At 44.4% G+C, this 22065-nt stretch overlaps 1 protein-coding gene across 1 annotated transcript in view; it reads right to left on the reverse strand.

Moving 5' to 3' along the window:
* The window catches only part of ABCD2 (ATP binding cassette subfamily D member 2), a 56024-nt gene that overhangs the window by 27487 nt on the left and 6472 nt on the right, over window positions 1-22065 (reverse strand). Inside the window, exons 3-5 of the mRNA XM_054988444.1 lie at window positions 13094-13215; window positions 8902-9070; window positions 1473-1567 (exon numbers count right to left, since the gene is read on the reverse strand). Of these exons, the coding sequence (XP_054844419.1) occupies window positions 1473-1567; window positions 8902-9070; window positions 13094-13215 (386 nt within the window). The remainder of the gene's footprint in view (window positions 1-1472; window positions 1568-8901; window positions 9071-13093; window positions 13216-22065) is intronic.

The raw sequence follows: 22065 nt of genomic DNA on the forward strand, positions 1-22065 counted from the left end.
TAGCCCAGGTCAGTGGGGCAGGGTTGCTAACCTCCAGGTGGTGGCTGGAGATCTCCTGGAATTACAACTAATTCTCAGGCCACAGAGATCAGTTCCCCTGAGGAGAATGTCTGTTTTGGAAGAGGGACTCTATGGTATTATATACCACTGAGTTCCCTCCCCAAACTCTGCCCCCGCCCCGGGCTCCATTCCCCAAATCTCCAGGAATTTCCCAACCTGGAGCTGGCAACCCTAAAAGGGGAGACCGTCAGCCCATCAGGAAAAGTCCCAGAGGCCATAACGGCCAGTCTGGCCCTGACAGTTTGCAGTGCTTCAAAGATAAGCTGCTAGGATAAGATGGAAAAAAACTATGAAGAGGTCCAGGGAAATATTACAAAATACTAGCATCTCATGCATGATCAATCTTTCATTATTTTCTAGTGGCTTCTTTGTATGCTTCTGTAGCACAAGTGAAGAAACATATAAAATATTTGTGTGTGTGTTATGTGCCGTCAAGTCGCCTCCGACCTATGGCGACCCTATGAATGAAAGACCTCCAAAACATCCTATCATTAACAGACTTGTTCTGCAAACTGGAGGACGTGGCTTCTTTTATTGAGTCCAGCCATCTCGTTTTAGGTCTTCCTCTTTTCCTACTGCCTTCCCTTTTCCCAAGCATTATTGATTTTTCCAGAGATCTAAGAGCGTCAACAACTTGAACCTCTCGGACTTCATAATATTTGTAACACACAAAACAGCATCACTTGACCACTTCCGAAAGCAAAGTTAATTTCTGGCTATGGCTGTAGTGCATTATCATGGTATGGCAACATAACAAGGGAGTGGCCTTAATGTTCTTCGAATACCGGAGTTGCAGCTGTTAATCTGGAAGAGGGATTGGAACTCAACTAGCCCATTCTCACTCTTTGGCTAAGTTTAAACAATACAGCTTGCCACGTTCCCAGTCGTGAAGTGACACCTGGCACACTTGCCATTTGTGTTGATGGTTGCAAACATTAATCAGCACTGCACAGTCTAAAGTTTGTTTAAACTTTTCCATAGGGATATCCCCCCCCCCTTTCTTATCCCGCAAGTCAATTGCTAAAGGAAGTTACAGGGGCACGAGTATTTTATAAGGAGAACCTTAGACTCAGAAAGCTAGATGTGCTCCCAGAAAGTTTCAAATCAGAGGTGGCAAGATACCAATGCGATGTACCAACTGCATACAGTAACCAACAAGAATATCACATGAAAACAGAAATCTCTCCAGGATCAGTGTGCCATTTAGAGTAAGCCTAAATCTCCCTGTCTCCTGAAGTAGGATAAACTGCACACACCTGCCTCTGCAACTGAGCCACTTAAGCCTACCTTTCTGGACTTCCCCTCTTTCCCACACGCTCCTCCAAGCGTTTAATGTAAGGTACTGAACTCTGGGCTGCTTTTTGTGCTAACTGCGATGGCAACAATCAGAAGATTCTTGCATATCATCTTACTTTGAAGTTTAGTCTGGAAACCACCACATCTCCGTTTGGGGTAATTATAGGAACATTTTCACAGATAATCCCATGATCAACATCTATCACCTTTCCTACAAGTAAAACAAAAACAAAACAACCACAACATGTTAGTAGAGCAGCCATACAAGCATACACACACACAAGCAGGCAGACAGAAGGTTGTATTGTCGAAGGCTTTCACGGCCGGAGAACGATGGTTGTTGTGGGTTTTCCGGGCTGTATTGCCGTGGTCTTGGCATTGTAGTTCCTGACGTTTCGCCAGCAGCTGTGGCTGGCATCTTCAGAGGTGTAGCACCAGAGGTGCTACACCTCTGAAGATGCCAGCCACAGCTGCTGGCGAAACGTCAGGAACTACAATGCCAAGACCACGGCAATACAGCCCGGAAAACCCACAACAACCATCAGACAGAAGGTTGTCTGTCTCCGGCTGGCAGATTCACGTTCAGTACGGAACGACTTGCGCATGAATCGCCTCCATCAAAAATAAATGTTTCAGATGATGTACGGGGATAGAAAAAGATTAATCTACGGTATCTGGTCCATAATTAATAACTCTTACCAATGTCTATCATACATTAAGCAAAACAGGTTGGATCCTTGGAATTCTTTCCACTGCAGGAGGTGCTTTCCTCCAACCGAAGCAACCTTCCCTGATGGGTTCCTCCTACTGGAAGAAAGAACGTCGACTAACAGAACAGACCTGGGGCCCCGTTTTGTAAGTTTATAAGACCTGTGGGTTTGTTTTATAAGTTAACTTCTGGTTTTACTCAAATTTTGATGCCAACTGTAAATAAAAACTATGCAACAGTATGGTACATTCCTCATTCTAGTTTCTCAACCCACTTCCTCAAGCAAGGAACTTACAGATACCCAGATATCTTTCCAGATATGTGGCACATCTATGCACAATAAACCTTGTTCTTGTACATATTGCTAAAATTGTATGAAAACAGCTGCCAGCAATACAACGGAAGGTTCACTGTGTAGATGAACCCATTCAATATAAACTCAGGTTTCTTTCCAAGAACTACTCTAGCATAGCCCATTATTATGACTACTAAATATATTCCATGAGTTCAGAGACACTCAGCAGGTTTTATGTACTGGAACAGTTCAATATAACATTTATTGAGATAATTAAGATAATTAGTATTGAAAGCTGGCACCAAAGACTGCAAAGATCATTCTGAACGCATGGAGAAGGGGTGTCACCTTAAACAGTGGGTGACCCTGAAGAGATGAAGCTGTTCTAGGTGGTTTTAACATTACTTGACCATCAACTGGTTCAGCTGTTTCATCTACATTCACACCATTAGATTCAACTTGGTTCTGATTGAGGAATATGGGCCAAAACAGATGTGACAGAGATGGCGGACAAAAAGTAAATGGGACGTGCATGCATCTACCAATTTGGGTCAAGGCCATGCAGAAGTGGAGGAAAGAACCAAACCCTTCAGGCTTTGCTCGGTTTTATTAATTATAGCCAGACTCACCACCCTGTTACTTGGTATTATAAAGGGAAAACAAGATGCGTCCTTTTAAAACTTGTCTTTTCCCCTTTAACAACAGTGGGGGAAGATAAAACTGAATGGGGACCGAAGAGTTAATATTCCTTCTTCCTTCCTGCATGGCCTCGTATGTGCATAGCTGAGCTGCATGAAAAAGAGAGATGCAAATATTTAATGAATTAATAAATATATTACTTTCTACAGAGAGCGGGAGATCTGTGAAGGAAAATGGGGGAAGGGCAGGGAAGCCACACAATGACCCATAAATTCTAAAGGAAAGCTTCTAGGTGTTAGATCCAGAGGAGTTAGCCGTGTTAGTCTGCAGTAGCAAAACAGCAAAGAGTGCAGTGGCACCTCTAAGACTAACCAACTTTATTGTAGCATAAGCTTCCGAGAGCCACAGCTCTCTTCGTCAGATGCATCTGACGAAGAGAGCTGTGGCACTCGAAAGCTTATGCTACAAAAAAGTTGGTTAGTCTTAAAGATGCTACTGGACTCTTTGCTATTTTGCTTCTAGGTGTTATTTTAAAAAAATATTTGACCATCAAGTGGTTGAGCTGATTCAGGCCATCAGATTCAATCTGATCTCCATCACACCTGTTTGGCCTTAAAGAAGCAGGGAAGAATCCTCCTTTGATATCACGTTCTACTGCAGCCATCATGAGCCCTTTACATACAGACGGCAACATCTCCAGATCCATCCAGCCATCGCTAACACTGCAGGGAGATCAGGTGCTCCGAAACATCTACCGCATGGTGGTCACTGGAACATCTGCTGTGCCGGCATCTCTAGGCACCTCACGTTATTCGCTATCTGTAGCTAAGCAACAGAATCCTTCCTTGCTCTTTTTCTGGATTTCCAAGTGGTCACCTCACCCCACAGTTAAAGAAGACCGAGAACAGGCTTTCCTTGGAACTACAGCATTTCGAAGTGTCTACAATCCAGAAGACATTCGTGCAAACCCACTTTAATTTTCCCCTCCCTAAGAATCTTTAAAAGACTTCAAGAACTCCCTGGCTTCCCCATCTTTAGCCTTAGAGATAACAAATGGTATTAGAGGTGACAAAGCAGCATTAAAGGACATTGCACAGTTAATTGTTTTTGGTTCCAGCAGACGGTGCACCCAGCGTTCCTTCTGAGGCAAAAACCTTTACCTGGAATGCACTGCCATATGCTGAATTGCATAGGCTGACCTTTGGTGGATGGATACCAGGGGCACTACGTATACAAATTCTATAAAGGGGCATCAAAGTAGTTACTTCTGTAGGCCACCCTTCACATTATACAGTACTTGTACTTGTTGGGCACAAAACAAAAACTGTTACCAGACTTGCAATGGCCATTTAAGCCTCCCAAATGGAGAGTCAGTCCTTTTCTACTTGTGACCAAAGCGTGTGACCGAAGCGTATAACCGAAGCAGCTTCAGCCCCCCATCCCCAGAACCGTTTTCACATCCTGAAACTGCTATTGGGTCAGTTTCAAAAATCACATGCCTTACATAGTTACATTTATATTTTACAATGGAGCCAATAACAGCTCCATGGAGCAGTTAGGGTAGAAGGCTGAAGCTGCTCTTCCTCACACTCCATGGTCATAAACAGAAAGGGCCAGCATGCACCTGGAAGGCTGGAAACTGCCATTGCATGTCCTTGTGTTATTCCCCCAAATGGGAGGGCTTTGAGCATGAAGCCTGGCCCTGCTGAATCGGAAGTGAAACAGAACATCAGAAGAAACCCCTGCTCCGTGGTCACTTCTTTAGCACTAGCAATGTATTTTAATATTGGCTGGTTCCCTAATACGATGTGGTTGTATGCTTAATTGTTCATTTTCTGCATTCGAATTCCAAATTGAATCAAAACGGAGGCTCCACACAACATTTAATATAGTGCTATATTCCCCACAAATATTCACTGCTAAGGGCAAGATCCTACTATAGGCCACTTAGAAGTAAATCCCCTCGTGCATCTCCCTGCAATTTCCCTTTTGTTCCCAACATAGTACAGTCCGGTGTTGCAACTGCATTTTACATGGGGGGGGGGGGAGGAATTGCCGCAAGCTCTTTTTAAAAAAAAAGGCAAGAAAGCATGGAAAACAGTGAATTATATCATCTGCACAGTCAATAAAAGTTAAATGAACAAATCCTGGCAACTCCAGACTTGGAGCTGCACTACATATGACAGCATCCTCATGGCAGTTGATGCCATTTTAAAATAATTTAAAAATGCCACAAGGGACCAGTTCTGATCAGGCCCACAGTGCAGTTCTTTTGCTCCCCCTCGCAGGGCTGGATCTAGGGTTGCTGACACCCAGGGCAACCCAAGTCTGGCCCCACCGCGCACACGCGCTCACAGCACTGCGTGATGACATCATTTCTGTGACATTATCACTCCGGGCAGAGCATGCTGCCAGCGTGGCAAGCCAGCTGCCCCAGCGCACAGTGCACCGCGGAGCTGGCAGCAGCAGCGCGGGTGGCTGGGAGGCTGCCCATGCCATTCGCCTACCCCGCTGAGGGGGCGGCCAGCCTCCCCCCCTCCGCTCAGCTGCCTGCACTGCCACCGGCGTGCTCCTGGCGGCTGGCAGCTGCACCCGGCACCCCCTCTTTGGCGGTGCCGGGGGCAGACTACCCCCCTTGCACCCCCCGTTGATCCGGCCCTGCCCCCTCAACCCCCTTTCAAGTACCAAAACAGCCAATGGTGTGTGTGGGGGGGGGTACGACTGTTTGGGCACCTGATAAGGCATGGGGGGGGGCATGGACGCAGCTTGCCAAGATTGGGATCTCACAGCATTTTTAAATGACTTTAAAATGGCAGCAGCATCCTTGTGACGACCATGAGGTCACTGTCGCATCTAGTTTGGATCTCAGCATGCCAGTACGGGACTAACTGTGTATCAACTGATTCAAAGACCTCTCTTATTACAGAAGTCAATAGATTTAGTCAAAGACTTCTATTTACATAATTTTTAAAAAAATCACAATTAAACAACTGGACCCAAAATTAAACCCATGAAACAATTGCTTTGTTATGAAGTCCAGGAACAGTTTTCCAAAGAGTAAATATTTTTATTAACCTTTTAAAAATTGGTTTATTTTTAAGCTATTGAAGTTACAGGCTGCGATATATAGAGGGGTGTACTATCTAAGAACACATGGCCCCTCACCATGGGAAGAAACAGTTAATCAAACTGACTAACCAATGGCATCCGAAGCCGAGCTCACCTTTCTAAGTTCTGTTGAAATCAATGGGCTCATAAGCGTGTAGCTCTGCTTAGAACCGCACCGTAAAAACATTCACAAGATACAGGGAGACCCATCTGAAGCAAGGAATTTTAGCTCTACGGTAACAGAACTAGAGACTCTAGAACTGCTCCTCTAATTTCTTCATGACAATTCCAAGAAAGTAGATTCAAAGTACAAGCACAAACATCTCTTATACATTTCCATTCATTTCAATGGAGGGATAATGCAGATCGAATCCTTCCACGGAAATGAACAGAAGGTATTTTTTGGAGTGGGAGAGCCCCAGCTTTCAGAATGTATCACATCTGGAGAACCGGGCTTGATTCCCCACTCCTCCGCTTGAAGCCAGCGGGGTGAGCTTCATAACACACTCTGCAAACCGCTCTGAGCGGGCAGTATGTTGTCCTGAAGGGCAGTGTATAAATCAAATGTTGTTGTTAAGACAATCAGGACATAGCAAACCTTGTATAGTGGTTAAAGTGCTGGACTAAGATCCGGGAGACTCAGGTTCAAATCCCCACCGTTTCAAGAAGCTTACTGGGTACCCTTGCACCAGTCTCTCTCAGCCTAAACTACTTCACAGGGCTGTTGTCATGAGGATAAAATGAAGGAGGAAAACAAAGTACACCATGCTGAGTTCCTCGGAGTACAGGCAGGATAAAAATAAGTAACTGGATTATAATTTGGAAACACAAAAACATGCCACACTTTTGACAGCAGGTACACACTCAGGGAATTTTGCTCTCCATATTTTTCCCTCTTAAGCCCCTCCTTTTCCAGAGTTTGATAAGGTCCTCTTGTCTCCTTTAATGCAGAGGGAGCCAGCACATTCCAAAGCCATTTTTTAAAAGGAAAGCGCGATATCTCAGATGACAGGGGACGTTTCAAAGGTGAGATGGGGAAGGGGTAAAAAAAATCAGCAAGAAAGACCCATGTTTTGGATGCTACTCCCCAAAACGGTTGAAAATATACCAATGGGAAAGAACGTTATCAGAATGAGATGACAGGCCCCAAGTCCACAAATGGGAAAGAACACAGAGAACCCCAAAAATATCCACAGAGAAGAGCTCCTGAGAAACAAGAGACAAGGGGAGAGAAACGTGGCAGTAAAGACTGCGAATACAGACATTAACAGCAGGCCAGGAAAAATAAATTGTAGTCTCAGGAATTACACGTGTAAATTTACACATATAATTCCTAGGATTGTATCATTTATTTATTTATATGTACCCTGCCTTTCCCCACAATGGGGAACCAAAGTGGCTTACAACATTCTCCCCTTGTCTATTTTATCCTCACAGCAACCCTGTGAGGTAAGTCAGGCTGACAGCGGGACCACAAGTGACGCCTGACACAGGTTGGACACTAGTCAGCTTCCCTCAAGTTTTGATGGGAAATGTAGGCATCCTGGTCTTGCAGCTTGGCCCTCCGACTGCTGTCCAATGGACTTTCCAACTGTCACTTGTCCAACATTCCGCCAAGCTGCCTACATTTCCCATCAAAACTTGAGGGAAACTGGCAAGTGTCCAACCTGTGTCAGGCGTCACTTGTGGTCCCGCTCTGAGTGTGAACTACAGGCCCGAGGTCACCCAGCAAGCTTCCACGGTGGAGGAGGGATCTCTCATGTCTTAGTATGATACTCTAACTAATACACCACATTTCCACACTACAGGCAGAGGAATGCAAGTTTGCATGCTTTGTCACCTAGAAGCACAAAAAAATCTCTTCATGGAAAAAACCAGGATGTCAGGGAGAAGACGACTAAGCTTTTTTACATCCTTTACCTCCTCCTGTTGGTGGGGAGGGGTAATGCAACTCCCTGTTCTGGTTCCCAACAGTTAACCTATCAGCTTATCTGGGCCGTTTTCAGATGGCTTACCTGCCTCCGGAACGTCGCGCCATCTTGCGGGGAAAACGCGTTATTTCGCATTTTCCCCGCAAGATGGCGCGACGTTCCGGAGGCAGGTAAGCCATCTGGAAACGGCCCTGGTTACCTCCTCCACCCTGTGGGTGGGTGTTGGTTGGGGTCAAGAAAGTATAGCTGCCTTTCCAGGTGATGTTTTATTGAACTGAATTGTCTGTATGTATGATTTTATTGTAGTTTTAACTATTGTTGTTATCCGCCCTGAGCCCATTCATGGGGAGGGCATTTAAATTAAATTAAATCAATAGCACAGTCTTACATGCTAGTTTTGCACAAACATGAAATCTCTGGCCTGTGGTCCAAAACAGCACCATTACAGAAACAATACAATTTATCTGAACATGCAGATAATCCCACAGTATCCGACAGCGGAAAATTCATAATGGCAAAGTGCTGAGTAAACATAGCTGAGGAGCCTTAAATTTCCTGTACTGGGCTCTGGGAATGGATTAAGTGTGCAAATAACAGTTTGTTTATAGCTCCCCCAGTGATTCCAGTTATAAGGACATAAGGCAGGCCTTGCTGGGCCAGACTGATGGCCCATCTAATTCAGCATCCTGTTTTACACAGCGGCTGCCCCGAAAGACGAACAAACAGAGCGTAAAAGTCAAGGCCTCCCCCCAATGTTGCTTTCTGGTATTCAGAGGTGGACTGCCTCTGTATATGGAGGTTCAAAATTATGGGATGCATCAGAAGGGAAGAGCCTTTAAAAAAAGAACAGTAGAATTTATTACCTTTTATTTCTAAGGGGCCATCAATATGTTGTCCTGTTTTCTCTCTTTTTGTGCTGCCGCTTTCTTGTTCTTGAGACACAGCTGTCTTTTTGTAAATGCCTCTCTTCACTTCATCAAAGACCGAAAACATGTTGTACACCCGAGCCGTGTAGCCGGCTAACTCGGTGACCTGCCAGACAATAAATTATAATAGAGATAAATTACTAGGTTGCTTATTTAGTTCCTTTTTTCCTTCTTCTAAAGGCTAGCTATGAAGAATCAAAAGGAAAACGGTCTTCCGTATTCATACGCTTTCTTGAAATGCCAGAATTCAATTTTGACGTGTAGGCAAATGTTTCTTCCATGAGACAGAGATGGAACAATGAAGATCAATTCTTGGATGGTGGCAGAACATGCAATGAGGTCACCACTAGCTGGTAATGTGACTGTAAAACAGTTAAACCCTCAGCAGCTTTTTAAAAAAATCATTATAGGCCTCTGGGGAAAGGCAGAGCACAGTTTACAGGCTAGCAAACTTTCACTGAAACCGACTTAGTGCTGTTGACTTAAAATAAATTTAAGCTGACTATAAATGGTGTGTGGGTCACTCGGCTCTGGCATGTTTCCCATGTATTTGCCGCAAACAGCGTCCTCTTCTCACGAAGGACAAAGAAGCCACACATCCTGTCAGAGAACAAGGTAAGCGCTCTGCACCGCTTCTCTCTTTCATTTTCCATGCCAGCTTGGGATCAACTAGCGGCTGGTGACTGATACTCAAAGCAACTCTAGACAGATACAGAGCTACCGCTTGTCTGTCACAGAAACATACTTGCTTTCCGAAGCTTGTGTTGTGATGTACTTATATCATTCAATTCGAGGATAGTGTCAAAACATATGTCAATAATGAGGAGCTTTGATTCACAGGTGTCTGATATCTATTGGCCTCTGTTTCCGATTAGCTGCTTTGGGAAATATTCCCACCGAACACAACAATATTCATTGTAATCCATTTTTATATGGGGAAGGAGGGTATTTTGCCCCTGGCTAGAAACTGGATCCACACTCTTTTGTCGTTGCTGAGACTCTCTTCAACGCTCTCTATAACTCACATCCTTTAATGCTCCACCGATTCTTCACCTGCAAGTATTAAAGAGTGTGCCCGCAAACTCTTATGGGCAAAGTAGATGTTACGGCGTCCATGGGTCCCATTCATGGACACAAAGACCATTTCAAAGCTGAAGTCAGCCATTTAAAAGGCCACATGGGCCCAATCCTGACAAGATTGCCTAGTCCTACCATGCTGTGGGCGTCGCAACATTTTTAAATGGCTGAGTTAAGCTCTAAATGGCATTGGTGACCACAGGTCGGACCAATGGATGCCATAATGTCTAATTTGGCTCTCAATTACATTCATTCACTTTTCCACAAAAAAGGTCAATTTTCAGGCTCATTTAAGTAGACCCTGTTGAAAGATGATGCAGTGGAACTATCATTAATTTAAGGCGGGGGGAGTATCTGAGCTCACGGATCTTTGGATTTACACATTTTCCAAAAGTCCAGCCTGATAAACTAATTCTTCAGAGATCCCCCTCCCTTAAAGATGGCAACTGAAATTATTCTAATGAATTGTTCCACCTGTCCTCAAATGACGGAGAAAGTCACACGCAAACACGTGAAGAAAGGAGATGGGGAAAAACCAGTTCTGACAGATGGCAACTTCCACGTCAATCAACAAGTGATGGCCTCACCCCAAAACCAGTGTGCCATCTCCATCTTCTGGCAGAAAAGAATTAGGCCAAAACATCTGGACCCATCAGAAAGAATAGAAAAATAAATATTATTTGTACCATGAAATACATAGAGGAAATGGTTTAACTATCTATTGCACCACATTTATGGGCAGCCAAAATTTTGCAATGATATTAATTTGACTGTTCACCTATCCTTCAAAGTAAAGAGAAGCCCATTCATTCTATATAAAGAAATTTGATTAAGAGAAATAAAACAACTCATTAGAGTGATCACTATTTTGCACATCTGGTAGATTCTGTTGAACAGATATCTTGTGTGCTGCTCTATTATAGTGTCCAGTTTGTGTGTTTTGGGAACTTAATTTTTGATGGACTGAAAAAATGGTTTTTTTCAATTCCATTATTTAAGTGCATACACTGAGATTTGTCAAGGAAATCCACGACATATTTCAATACCTTTAATTATATTAAGTTCACATTTGTTCAGAAGTATTTACTCTGCGTTGTCCCGCTAAATCTAAGTATTTAATTCCACTCAGCAGGACAACAGATGGGTCCTAATAGTCTTTTCCATGAATGGTTACAATCCAGCAAAGGGGAGCCATGTTAAAATTAAGGCTCAGTAAGATGGAGCTAAGCCTGCATGCAAGATCAGAAGTGCTTTGCATTGGTGTTTACCAAAGGTACATTTTTCACAATAGTATATAGGGTACATACAAGAGTTTCCCCTGTAGTCAACTTCTGTGTGCCCCCTTTTGCCAAAGTCCTAGCTAGGAGCCTTGAGAATATCAACACACATGCTTATTTAAAACTACAGAGAAGGCTGTCATAGTTTACTACCCCAATCCTAGAGTTCTGATGTCAATTTGGAGCTCCTACGCATAAGAATTTCTGATTCATTCTTAACAACCAGGGCCGTTTCCACACGACTTACCGGCCTCCGGAGCATTGCGCAAAACACGTGGATGATAGTGTCTTCTCGCGTGAAATTGAGCCAGGAAGATGTGATGTCGCGCAAAACTCCCGGATGATAGTGTCTTCCTGGCGCGATTTCACACAAGAAGATGCTATCTTCCGCGTCTTTTGCGGAATGCTCCGGAGGCCGTTAAGTCGTGTGGAAACGGCCCAGGGCCGAAACTGTGAATCAAGGAAAAAATGCTGTACAACAGGGCAGAATCTGAACCCTGACCTAGCTAAGGAGTTCTGGAAACTTATTACTGGATGGCTCAGGAACCTCAGTCATAAAACTCAAGGACCTAAAATTCTAAAAGCACATCAGAATCTGCATTCCAGTGCTGATACTGTCTTTTCACCCTGCCTTGCTTTTATCATGCCAAATACACGTCTGAAGGCACATCCCTGTATCTTATAACCATGTAAAAATACCTTTTTAAAACATGGCTAAAGTTGGCTCTAGATGCTGACATTTCCTTCAAATGTTTGTATTTAAAGTTTAGATAGAGGTTCCACTTGCTTGTTACCTCAAGCAGACTGACTTCAGATAACAATTCTGTCACATACATATGAGTTGGATGGCTCAAATTTGCCAGGCAGTCAATATATCCCTACTTCAGAAAAGGGAAAAATATTTTGCAAACCAACTTGTATACATATCGTATTACATAACACAGCATTGTGTTCATCATGAATAAATAATAACTAATAATAATAATATGGCCCCACTTTTTATAACCTGGGAGGAAGAATGCATGCACAGAAATTTAAGACTACTTGGGAAATACCACAATTACCTTTGGGGTTTGTACGTTCCACATCAGCCTAATATTAAAATGTTACCTAGGTTTAGCAATAATCAGTCAATTCTCCACTGTTTTTTCCCCAGGAACAGCTAAATAATTTACCAAATACACTTAATGTAAGCAGTACACACAGGAGCACCATGAGGGAAGGTTCAAGAGGCAGTTCTTGCCATATCTGAAGCCCCATTTACTCTGTTTGAGTGTGTACAGGACAAATATGCTACACACGATGATCCTTCAGATATACACAGTCACTGGTTTTTCTGAAATGGGCAACATGTATACATTCCAGATTCAGAACGCATGTACCACACTTGTACTGAGGCAGAAAATTCACACATGCCACCTTCAGAGATAGGGGCGATTGTGTATATCGGGAGGACTACGTGTGGTAGGTTCTTTCCATATGGTTAGTCATAGCGCCAAGAACATAATGTCTGAAAAGGGCATTACTCTACATGTGATAATATCTCAGAAACACCAACTTCTATGGTTATTATGAGGTATACAAAAGGTAATCACAGGAGTTCTTTGAATAAGTTGATTTTTTACAATCAATTGACTTTTGAATCCTGCCACGAATCTTGCCTTCTGTTCTCAAAATGGGACTCTAAGCATACAAAAACCTTTAATGTTTCCTATATGATTCTAACGATTCTGTTGTTAAAACCTTCTGTCATCACAAACACATCGACCCCTTACCTCTTTGTAAGAAGACATAATCCGTTCAATGGCATCTGCCCCAGAGGCCAGTAAGTTTCGGGAAGTGGTAAAGGCTTCCGTTCGCTCACTGACCATTGCTTGTTTCTGGCCGTCTTCTAATTCTAAAGAAAGAAACAATCGGAACAGGTGGTATCTTGAGAGTATTCTAATACCATGAAAGAAATAAAGGAAGTGAAAAGTACCACATTCTATGTCATAAAAATCAGCTCATAGTCTCTCAAACAGAGGGCTTTCCCGCATGCTGAACTTATTGCAGGTTTTCTGGGTATCAGATCTGGTTCGGGCTTTTGTAATTCGTAGTCGAACTGAAGTGGTGTCTGTTTTTCTCTTTATTTGCACTTGGAAAAACAGCCCATTCTTGATGTGGGCTTGCAGGGGGACCTCAATGACATCAGCGTAGGCACATGTGTTTGGACATTAGAGGGGGTTATGCTGTTCCAACTGAGATATTTCAAATTGTTACCACAGAGATTCAGTTTTGTGGTTGGACAATCCCAACCATACGTTCACAGTGAGACTTTCAGGCACAGCCAGATCTTGGGCTGCCAGCGCCCAGAGCAAACCAAGTCTGGCGGTGCCCCTGTTCATGCACACATGAACGTGTGCTCCTAGGAGTGCATGATGATGTCACCTCCATGACGTCATCACGCAGGGCGCCCCCGGGAGCGTGCCACCCACGCTACTGCTGGAGGGCACGGAGCGCGTGGCAAGCTGGCCGCCCCATCAGCGCAGCAGGCACACAGCGCAGTGTGGGAGGCCTCCCAGTCCTCTTGCGGCACTGCCTGCATTGCCGCCGGAGGTCCGGGAGCATGTGACAAGCTAGCTGCCCCATCAGCGCGGCAGGTGCATGGCGCAGTGCAGGCAGCCTCCCAGCCCTCCCGCGGTGCAACCAGAGGACAAGGAGCGCACACTCCCGGGCAGCAGCCACTCCAGCGCCCTCTGTCGGGCAGTGCTCGGGGCAAGTGACCCCCCCTGCCCCCCCATAGATCCAGCCCTGCTTTCAGGAATGCTTGAGTGACGACACCAGAGAATCATGCATGCCCAGTAAACACCATGTTTAGAATCATATGAGTAACAAAAGTTAAGGAATGGACAGAGTGCACGTGCAGCACAAAGAACTGATCTTGCTTGATGTTAATTTTAATTTGGATGATTTTTTTTAAGAAAATGGACATACAAATGGGAAGAAATTGTTATAATGTTGTTATAGAATTTAAAAAGGTATTGGGGGAAAAATGAACAACAAAACAGAAAAAATGGAGATTAATGTATAAATGTTATCTTCCACAGCTTGTGTTGGTGAGTAGACCTTGGAGAATTACTTCATACTCCTGAGGTAAGCATGCACACATTAAACATAACACATCACAATATTAATTTTTTTCTATAAGGAAAGCTGAAGGGGAAGGGTGGGGGAGAAAGGGGAGAGAGGGAGTGGCTGAACATTGGTGTTCAGCCAATCAGGGTGCAGAGAAATAGACAGAAGAGTGAAAGGCCGGGCCAAGGCTTGCACTGAAGAAAAAATTCTACACATCAAAAAGAGTGCCTCAGCTCTGATTTTTTAAAAAAAGCATTGGGTACATGCAGAGGAACCTCCCCTCTGCAAAAAGTTTGAGAAAAAAGCGATAACAACATTCAATTTATATACCGTCCTTCAGGACAACTTAATGCCCACTCAGAGTGGTTTACAAAGTATGTTGTTATTATCCTCACACCTGTGAGGTGGGTGGGGCTGAGAGAGCTCTAAGAGAGCTGTGACTGACCCAAGGTCACCCAGCTGGCTTCAAGCAGAGGAGTGAGGAATCAATCCCGGCTTCTCCAGATAAGAGTTCTGCCACTCTTGACCACTATACCAAACTGGCTCTTCTGCAGCAGATGCAGAGCAGAACTTGGAAGAGTAAGGGCAGCAATTTGAAGACTGAACTGATGTAACTTGATGGTGCGGAATACCCCCGCGTTCATAAATCCTGACTCAAAGAAGGCTCCTGTGGCAAGAGACCTTTGACAGGGAATGTTTCTCCTACCATTGTCTTATAGACAAGGGAAAAGGAGCAGCTATCCAAATTCTCCCTGCAAGCAGACCCTGTTTAAGCAAACCTAACATCCACAAGGAGGAACAGTAGGAACCAATTCTGCAATCTGAAAGAACAGTAAGCACAAGCAGTGGGCAGATAACCACATTTGCTGAGATCACAGCCCCACAGCCATCATCAACTGTCCCTGCCCTACAGTTCTTGATCGCGCAAGATACAAAATCATTCTCAAGACCTGAGAGCAGGTTGACTTTGCAATGTGCATAATAAGGAAAATGTAAGATCCCATGGGGTGGGGTGTTGATTGGCCATTTCGCTTGCAGGGAAAGATCCTGGTAGGCTATTGCCCTGGAGGGCCCCAGTAAGGGCCACTTGGATTCCTTCACTGGCCTCCTCCTCCTCCTCGTCCACTGCCATTGCTTGGCAGCAGTGTAGGAAGAGGCAACGGGTGAGTCAAAGCAAACAGTTTGGCGTAATGGTTAAGAACGACAGGACTCTAATCTGGAGAACCGGTTTTGATTCCCCACTCCTCTGCTTGAAGCTGGCTGGGTGACCTTGGGTCAGTCACAGCTCTCTCAGAGCTCTCTCAGCACCACCCACCTGACAGGGTGATTGTCATGAGGATAATAATGACACACTTTGTAAATTAGTCTGAGTGGGTGTTAAGTTGTCCTGAAGGGCGGCGTATAAATTGAATGTTGTTGTGGTGCTGGTGGTTGTTAAAACACTCGCTGCAGCCTGTTCCTGATTTTTACTGCCACAGGGGCCAGTCTGCTCGGGTTGTTCCTGGTCCGCTTTAACTACCTACTCCTGGAAGAAAGCGCCATCTTTCTGATCCTTTTGCAGTCTGCGCAATAATTGGGCTGGATCCAGCCATTTTTTCCACTCAAACTTGCCCAGTTCACCTCCTTACAGCAGCTCCATCCCATCCCACGTAACTTTTATTGATGCAGGTTTCACGAGACCCAGGTTAGCCTTTCTGGGTGGCCAGACGGGCCCCTTGGGAAAGCGGATGGGATCCAAGCCACTGACTTTATACCACTACTCAGTCTGATCATTACTACAGCACTAACAAGTCCCTTAAGGTAAACCTTTTAACTTCACCTGGTTTGTTTACACTGTCTATTAAAAATGGTGCCCTATGTTATTTCAAAACTACGCTTCCACTACCATTTGGAAACGTGATAATAAGGCATATTTGGGGAAACTACTTTGCAGGGAATCCTTTCCCTTTGTCACCATGTTGGCATATTTGTTTTCTTTCAATTAGCACAATTAAATAAAAGCTTTCTTTCTCACGGCACACATTTTGGAAGTCACAACCTTCTGCCAATGTATTTGCAGGTGGCTGGCCCGAAAATAACGTTTTTCAGGCTCAAACAGGAGGCAGCCCAGATGCCTTGCCAGGAAAGCAATATCCCATAATAATTCTTGTAAGCAGAGAAATAAGCAAAGTAGCTATTATGGGAAGCATAAACCAAGCATGTACAAGTACCTTTTCATATGCAACATTTTCCTCCACTATAAATTCTCTACTGGATACTACCTATCTCACTGTGAAAAATCTCAGGGAAACTGTTATTGTACAGTTCTTTGAAGAAGCAAACTCTGGTGTTCAAGCCTTAGTATATGGTGTTTTTAAGCAACGTTAAGAAGAATTTTATTTTCATGGCCTAGGCCTGACCATTAGCAATGACACAAGCTATAAGCTTGCATACCTAGAGGATCTTATTCTGAGATTCTGTTCCACTAACTGAAGTGTTTTTCTCCCAAACAAGGAGGTTTCTACCAACATAAGATGCCCTTTCACCAGTAAAGAAGATACTTGTATCTGCGTACAGCACAGCTGTTAAAAGAACAAAGTTGTAGGATCCAACACAGAGTTATCCCAAGCCAGTTTTTGTTGCATACAGCTAGTCATGTGCCGTGGCTATAGGTGGAGCTGTATGTCTCCACTCAGTGCCATAGGGCTCAGGTGACCTTGACGATCAGGTTACGCACTGGAAGTATAGCACATTAGCTACACATGGATCAGGGTCAATGTTTTTCCTCTAGACGTCTAGAGATAACAGCTGTGGTTGCTTCTAGATAAACAGCAAACAGAGCTGTAAGCAAAAATAAACACCAGGCGAGCAACATCTTAAAAACGAACCAAGTATTATTTTGGCACAACCCTCTTGAGTTGAGCTCACAGTACTGAGCAATGCCCCAAAGCATTTCTCTGAAAGTTAGTATGAATATACAGCGGGTGACCTGGATGCCAAGTTTAGCCTGATCTCATCAGATCTCAGAAGCTAAGCAGGGTTGGCCCTGGTTAGTACTTGGATGGGAGACCAGCAAGGAAGGCCGGGGCTGCTAAGCAGAGGCAGGCAACGGTAAACTGTCTCTAGTCTTGAAAACCCTGCAGACACCATAAATCAACTGCGACTTGCACACACGCACACACACAGAGAGACTGTTTCTTACACTTATTTTCCTTGCATTTGCCATAATACTCGTAGCTATTTTGCCAGTTCCACTGCTTATATGAATTAGTATGTGGCGTCCTCTCCCTCCACACATACACAGTGCATCTGGGCCATCTCCTGTTTTATCCCGAAGGAAACATATTTTCATGCAAATCACAAGGACTTCTGCCCACGGAGTACAAAACATCTCCTGAAATCTGCTCCTGAGAGGGAATGCCCAGAAATAGGATTTTGGGGGGGGAGGGCTTTGGACTGCTCTGGTCTTGCTCCACAAGCAGAAGTCCTTGTGCCTGTGGAAATGCTACGCTGACTCCAACCCAACATGTTTGCAGAAGTCTTTATAGCCAATGGGTAGATCTATCCCATTTTGGTCTCCTGTCTCTGATACACCAGGCAAGGGAAATGTGTAGAACAGGGCCTTAAGCATACAATGCACCAAAAATTCCCAGGTTAAGTGGCATCCATACAGATCTTTCCCACTGTTTCCTTGGGAACTTACATCTTCAACCAAGAGGGCATTGATTTCTGCTGATTCTTCTCTCCCATCAAGACCCCCAACTAACAAAACTGTCAAGGGACTCAGTGGGTCGTCAAGCCCACAGAAGGTTGGATACTTCCTAATGTTTTTTAGCCTGAGTCTTTTGTATTCCATTTTTTGTTCTTGCTGCATTTTTTATTTTTTTTAAAAAATTGCAGGGCTTTTTTTCAGGGGGAATGCGGGGGAACGGAGTTCCGGCACCTCTTGAAAATGGTCACATGGCTGTGGCCCCGCCCCCCGATCTCCAAACAGAGGGGAGTTGAGATTGACCTCCATGCCGCTCCAGTGGTGAGGAGGGCAATCTAAACTTGGCTCTGTGGGGAGATCAGGGGGCGGGGCCACCGGCCATGTGACCATTTTCAAGAGGTGCCGGAACTCCGTTCCACTGCGTTCCAGCTGAAAAAAAGCCCTGATCTGTTGTAATCATAACTAGTTCCACACTTACAGAACTTCTACATATCTGACAACTGTATATATAGTAATCTAGTTAAACCTCTGTTCTGGTTAGACCTCACCTAGAGTATTGTGTTCAGTTTTGGGCGCTACAACTTCAGAAGGATATAGACAAGCTGGAACACGTCCAGAGGAGAGCAACCAAGACAGTGAGGGGTCTGGAGACCAAGTCCCATGAGGAAAGGTTGAAAGAGCTGAATATGTTCAGCTTGGAGAGGAGATGACTGGGAGGTGATATGATAGCCATCTTCAAGTACTTGAAGGGCTGTCATACGGAGGATGGCACAGAGTTGTTTTCTGCTGCCCCAGAAGGTTGGACCAGAACCAATGGGTTGAAATTAAATCAAAAGAGTTTTCAGCTAAACATTAGGCAGAACTTCCTGACAGTTAGAGCGGCCTCTTAGTGGAACAGGCTTCCTTGGGAGGTGGTGGGCTCTCCATCTTTGGAGGTTTTTAAGCAGGGGCTAGATGGCCATCTGACAGCAATGCTGATACTGTGAACCTAGGTAGATCATGAGAGGGAGGGCAGGAAGGGTTACACCAAAGCTAAGTTCTCACGGCCCCTTCTTACATGCCCAGGGTCAATGGCCACCTTGGGGTCAGGTAGCAATTTTCCCCAGGCCAGTTTGGCTAGGGATCCTGATGGTGTTTTGCCATCTCTTGGACCCTACTCCAGTAAGGGTCAGTGTGTGTGTGGGGGGGGGGGGAGTATTTGTGAATTTCCTGCATTGTGCAGGACTAGATGACCCTAGAGGTCCCTTCAAAGCCTATGATTCTATATGGCAGACACCACATAGAACCTTACAAGAGGGGAACCTGTGACGACTCGTACAGGAAGGTCTCATTTCCCTACTCTTTGCCATTTTCTTCTTAATCTATCCCTGGCAGTGCCTCTAGCCTCTCCCACAGTAGCCTCTGCTATCTCTTACTCACTCACCCACCCACCCACCATCAGCTTTTCTTTTTTACCCTTTCTGCTCCTCCACTCATTTTACATTTTCTTCCCATCTTTAATTTTTTAAAGTCTGTCTCTCTTTTCTCATTCTGCATGTTGATACCAACAGAGGTTTGGAATCCTCAGCAATGTTGATAGCCGATTGCCTAGCAACCCCCGAAAGGGCCACTGAGATCTCTCAACGCATTCTCACAAGATCTCAGTGGCACACTGAGTGCATGAATCTTTAAGAAAAGAAATTGTTTCTATTATTTTGGGGTTTTCCTAACCCCCAATATATTCATTTCATATTTTTCTGCAAACCTTGGGCTTCCCCCAAGCTTATAGAAAAATCTCTCATCGGTCCTTGGCCCCACTGTGTGGATTTTTGGATCCATATTATATGGATCAGTTCAAAATTAGATATCAGACTTACCAAATAAGTCTGGCCTTCAACTTAAGCCAAGGTCATATACATGATGTGCACGTACAAGAGAGCAGTCCCAACAGCACTTGGGTAGGCACTTGCACAGATGAATGAAGTGGGCATTCCTGAATACAGTTGGTTACAGTTTCCATGATTCAAGTGACAATTGTCCTAGCTGCTTTAATCACAGAATTTGTCAGCCAGCTGTGTCCAGAATCACTTGTCTCCCACATCATCCTTCCCCATGTAAGCTCGTGCGCCAGCAAAAAAAAAGTATTGTTTGATGTGCTGAAATATTTCCTGAAAACAATCTGTAACAAAAAAGAAGTTACATTCTAGCCGTGGCACCAATCGCTGTCTTGAACTGCTCGCATTCAGTTCTCTCTCAGCACGCCTCGCTCTTAATTTCATGCGCATGAAAAGAAACGGAACCCTTTGGTTACGCTTCTAACAATGTGAGATAACGCCCTTGGGGTTTAAGGCAGAGTTGTCTCCCTTTTGAATGTAGTTTTTTAAAAAATAAAGCTGATTTTAAAAAAAGATTAGTTAAAAATAAACCTTTTATAAGATTGCTTTCTGCCGGGAATCCCTCCAAATACATTTGCTTTAATCCAACACAGATAAACAGTGCAGTCCTAAGAACCCTTTCATGGGAACCCTTTTGCACCCCACTGAATAGACCCAAGTAGGTACAATCCAATTGACCAATGTATTTGTTTGTGCACCAGCTCAGTAGAAGATCTGCCACGTTACATTTTGTCCTGCCCAGGGCTTTTTTTCTGGGTAAAGAGGTAGCAGAACTCAGTGGTGGAACTCAGGACTGCACAATATGTCACTTTGGGTCAGCTGTGCGGAGGGCAATCTAAACTCCCTTCCATCTGGAGATCAGGGGGTGGGGCCACCGGCCATGTGACCATTTTCAAGAGGTGCCGGAACACCGTTCCACCGCATCCCTGCTGAAAAAAAGCCCTGGTCCTGCCCCTGTATCTGGGTCCCAGAAACAAGTTCCAGGCTAAAATCGTGGCTGATCTACCGTGTTTCTCAGATTCTGACATGGAGCCCTCGGTCTCCTACAGAATGGCTCTTTTTGCTTTAGCAGCCAGGAAGACCAGAGTGAACAGTCTTGGCAAGAATGTCTTTAACTGAAGCTGAACGTGACCTGAGCTTTTAGACTCTAATCTCCTCTGACTATAAATATGTTTTAAATGTTTTAACGTCCCAAATATGTTTTAATTGTAAAGGTCAACGGCTGTGTACAATAAATCTGACTTGATTTGACCCACGTAGGGTTCTGAGCAAAGTTTGCTCTCTAAGCACATCGGCTTCAGTGGGCTTAGAAGGGTACAACTCTGCCTAGGATTTCACTGTTAAACCCCTTTGAAATTAGGACCACTGTTATATAAAAAACCCACACAATTTAGTTCTGAAAGTGATACACGCAGCTACACAAGCTAATGTCCCAGTGACTTTAGTGGAGCTGGATAATAAAGAATTGGAGTTGGAATGCACCCTATACACCTTTCCTGAGTCTAATGACTATAAGGGCCAAACTACGTATTATATTTTTGGGCAAGTTGGGTTGAGGTTGCCCAGACTCAATTCACTTTCCCTGCAGTCACACAACATCTGTGGGGATAGGCAATTTTGAAGTCTCCAGGATCCCAATTCTGCTCAGGCCTGCAGGGGAAGGCCTCTTGCCTTCCTCTCCACAGTTTTCCTGATCCGAAATAGTCCCTGCGGGGAGTTATTTGCATAACTTTGAAGCGCTACATGGACTATTCTGAGCATGTGTGTGTGTTTTATGTGTCAGCAAGTTGCCTCCAAGCTATGGTGACCCTCTGAATGAAAGACCTTCAAAACATCCTATCATTAACAGACTTTTCCTACTGCCTTCCACTTTTCCTAGCATTATTGACTTTTCCAGAGAATCTTGTCTTCCCATGATGTGAACAAAGCACAATAGCCTCAGTTTTGTCATTTTAGCTTCTAGATAGAGTTCAGGCTTGATTTGATCTAGTACCCACTCGTTTGTCTTTTTGGCTGTCCACGGTATCTGCAAAACTCTCCTCCAGCACCACATTTCAAATGAATCCATTTT

Source organism: Eublepharis macularius, chromosome 9, assembly GCF_028583425.1.
Source record: "Eublepharis macularius isolate TG4126 chromosome 9, MPM_Emac_v1.0, whole genome shotgun sequence".
NCBI classification, from domain to species: domain Eukaryota; kingdom Metazoa; phylum Chordata; class Lepidosauria; order Squamata; family Eublepharidae; genus Eublepharis; species Eublepharis macularius.